This window comes from Suncus etruscus, chromosome 3 (genome assembly GCF_024139225.1).
Source record: "Suncus etruscus isolate mSunEtr1 chromosome 3, mSunEtr1.pri.cur, whole genome shotgun sequence".
Classification (NCBI taxonomy): Eukaryota; Metazoa; Chordata; class Mammalia; order Eulipotyphla; family Soricidae; genus Suncus; species Suncus etruscus.
This window is the reverse complement of record NC_064850.1, coordinates 139,674,931-139,678,714: the sequence shown is the minus strand read 5'-3', so window position 1 is coordinate 139,678,714 and position 3,784 is coordinate 139,674,931. Positions and strand designations below refer to the sequence as shown.

General features: G+C 37.6%; 1 protein-coding gene across 1 annotated transcript; it reads right to left on the bottom strand.

Annotated features, from left to right (window-relative positions):
* Window positions 1-2,266: 2,266 nt before the first annotated feature.
* Window positions 2,267-2,866, bottom strand: MBD3L1 (methyl-CpG binding domain protein 3 like 1). Its single transcript, XM_049770902.1, has one exon. It carries the CDS (start codon window positions 2,864-2,866, stop codon window positions 2,267-2,269), a length of 600 nt encoding a protein of 199 aa, XP_049626859.1.
* Between the last annotated feature and the right edge of the window lie 918 nt (window positions 2,867-3,784).

The following is a 3,784-nucleotide window of genomic DNA, read 5'->3' as shown; positions in this document are numbered from 1 at the left end:
GGTGGTGGGGATTGCCCTAATTCACTCTCACTATGTATTTTAAATATACTGTGAAAGACTTGTAATTTACATTGGTCTCAAAAAAAATTAAAAAAAGAAACCCCCATGCAAATAAAAAAGAATTAATTTTTAATAAAAATAGATATATTGTGCATCTACAGATTTTACGGCATGTATAATATTTTTTTCACTTTCTTCCTACTAGGTTATTTACTTGTGTTTAAACATATGTAATTTGCTTCTAACATTTGAGAAAAGTCACGTGGTTTTTTGGAGCAAGATGCGGATCCTGGAAGCAATTAGACCCACAAAGGTGTTGTGGTTAGTAAGCATTTGAAAATGGAATGGATTTTTAGTCCAATTATTCTCTTGTGTTACTTCAGATCCTGATAAATGATTTAATTCTTTCATCTGTTCTATTTGGCCTTTTTTTGGGGGGAGGGGGAGGCCACACCTGTTGGTGACGCTCAGGGGTTGTTCCTTGCTATGTGCTCAGAAATTGCTCCTGGCTTGGGGGACCAGATGGGATGCTGGGGATTGAAATGTGGTCTGTTCTGGGTCAGCCACGTGCGAGGTAAATGCCCTACCACTGTGCTACTGCTCCGACCCTCTATTTGACTTTTTAAGAATTTCTGTAACTTTTGGATATTTAGGCATTAAATTTTTTGAATATGGATATTTTTGCTTATTAAAACCACAAATATTCACTTTGCATACACCAAAAAAACATATCATATTGATATTTTGTGACAATGGCATCATTAAGAAATTTTAATTTTCACACCCACAACCCTCACCATCTCAGCCCATTGGCCAGTAATATAGATTAATTTTACTCTCAAGAGAAAAGCCAAGCCACAAAAACTCCTGAGTACACTGATTTTTCTTTTTCTTTTTTTGGCTTTTTTTTTTGGTCACACCAGCAGTGCTCAGGGGTTCCTCCTGGCTCTACTCTCAGAAATCGCCCTTGGCAGGCCTGGGGAACCATATGCGATGCCGGGATTCGAACCACCGTCCTTCTGCATGAAAGGCAAATGCATTACCTTCATGCTATCTCTCCGGCCCCGTACACTGATTTTTCAATTGATAGCTCTGGGGGCCTCTGAAGGAGAAGAGTAAGTCCTCTCCCCTGATGAAGCATTGGTAGCTGCACACCTACCGCCCCCATTCCCACCCTCAGGTCTTGCCAATGGACCAACTTTTCTTTTTCATTGAACTCTGCATAGACACCTCACATCCCCAAACCCCAGGTCTTCTTTATTTTGGACTAAAAACTCTAGATTTTTCTTGGAGTATTAGACAGGCAGCTTCTTCTCTCCACCATGCCTCCTGCTTCCAGAAGCCCCGACAGCCACACCTGTGTCTCACAGCTGCCACCATGCAAAATAATAGATTTTATTTTATTTTTTTATTTTTTGTTTTTGGGCCACACCTGGAAGCATGCAGGGGTTATCCCTGGCTCTGCACTCAGAAATCACTCCTGGCAGGCTCAGGGGACCATATAGGATACTGGAGATCAAATCTAGGTAGGTCCCAGGTCTGCTACATGCAAGGCAAATGCCCTACTGCAGTGCTACCACTAGTATAGTTTTTAAATACCAATCTCAAAAGTGAATAAAACTGTCAAAAAAAAAGTAAAAGTAAAAATTAAATAATATTGAAGATTTGAATTAAACTGGTAAATTAACACATCCAACTAACTTGATAAGATGGTTCTCTAAATGTCATGTCAATTATTAGGAATAAAATTGCAAAATAAGATGAGTAAGTAGATAGTTTGGTATTTACTTAAATGTAACTCTATCTTAGTATGAATCAAAAGTAAAGGCCTACAAAGAGATTTCTTATTTGTGCAATACATTAAAAATTCTTTAAGTTAAATTTAAAATATTATATAAAGAGAATACCTGGTTATATATCTTTTAATCTGTGGCTGTGAAGGCAAAGCAATAATTTGATGACTGCAATAACATTCCTTTTATTTTTGGGGTGCCCCACCCCATAACATTCCTTTTATAATATAAATAACATAGTGAATGAAAATGATAATACCACACAGAAAGGAAACTTTTTACTATTTTTTATTCCTCCTGAAAACCAATCTTACTACAAAGAGAAATTACTGCCTATATTTTCTCATATCATGTAAATGAGTTAAGTAGAGACAAGTATTGGTACAGTTTAAAATTTTAAGAGTTCTAGTAAATAAAACATTGTATGAACTGCAAAGAGATATAAAAATGTGCTCTGCTTTGCCTTATGTTATCTACAATGTCTTTTTTCTTTCAGAGTGATTTTCAGGTTCTTCTTGGCAACTCACTTTCTCTGCCTCACTAGCCAGACTATCTGCAATCAGTGCTATTGTCAATCTCTCTCTTGCCATCTTCACCTTCCTCTCCTGTTTCCTGATATCTTCCTCAGTCACCAGAAAGGGTCTGTTGAGATTGTGTGGGATTTCCAGACCAGACTCAGAAATCATCTCTGTGAAGTCCAAAGTTTGGGCAGGGTTTGGCTTGGGCCCAAAGTCCAGGTTGCCTGACAGTACACCTGGGAGGAATTCACCTGCATAAGTAGGTGTAAATTGTTGCAAGGCTTTGACAAGATCCAGAGTACTTAAAGGTTCTCCTGTGCTGCTATAGGCCTGGAGTCCTTGCAGTCTTTCCTGCCACCAGACCTGTTGTGGCTTGTTCAAGGTTTCCTCCCAATGATGGCATCTGACCTTATTTCCAGGATGGGATGTGATTCTAGTAACTGGCCCCTTGAATATGTAACTTGACATTCTCAAAGGGATGGAGATACTCAAAGAAAGCTTTGGCTTGGCTTGGTCTTCATCTGCATGAGGTTTCCTTTGTAAAGTCTTACCCATTATACTTCTTTTCCTTTATTCTATAAAAATAGTGAAATTGGGTTTAGGCTATGAATAAAGAATGCCTTCCTAGGACAAGAATCTCTGTTATTTTATATTTCTACCCTTTTCCTCTCATCTTCTGGGGATAGAATATGGACATCATCAAGCAGGCTCAGTTTGATCCTTGCCATCCTATGGTCCCCCAACATTACCACTAGTGACCCCCAAATAGAAAGCAGAGTTTAGCTCCTGAACACTACTGAATATGGCACCCTAAATATACAAAACAACAAAAATTAATTTTCCAAAGTCAAAATGCAAATCTACATTAGTTGATGACTACCATCTTATAAGATGCTTTTTGTTTTCTTTTGTCTTCACTCTAAGTGGTATAACTCTATGTGTTCCTTCTTATGACATGTTCACTCACTCTTTTTTAAGCTTCAGTCATACATTTCATCAGTACTACTTGGCTATTCATGGAATGCATAGTTTTTATAGTTCTTTAGGAATTATGTGAATTTTTTCTAACTTTATTTAAACACTGGGACTTACAAAGTTGCTCATAGTAAAGCTGTTTTGGCACTCAATGTTCCAATACCATTCTACTCACCAATGTGATCTTTTCTCCACCATTATCTCCAGTTTCCCGTCTTCCCCCAAGCCTGCTCCCTTAGCAGATACAACATAATTTATTTTATATTGCTTATTACAACAAACTGGCAAATGAAACTGTCAAAAATAGTTCAGGAAAATAAAATCTGTGAAAATTGTTATAACTCACGATGGTGTCTAAGGATTTTCTGAGCTTTTTAATGCTAGTTGAGCCTTCTGTGTTATTGATTTTTATTTATTGAGCTTGAGTGCGCTTCCATGATACTTTCTCATCTAATTTGCCATAAGCCTTTTGTGCTATCAGTATTGTGGAATTTGAAG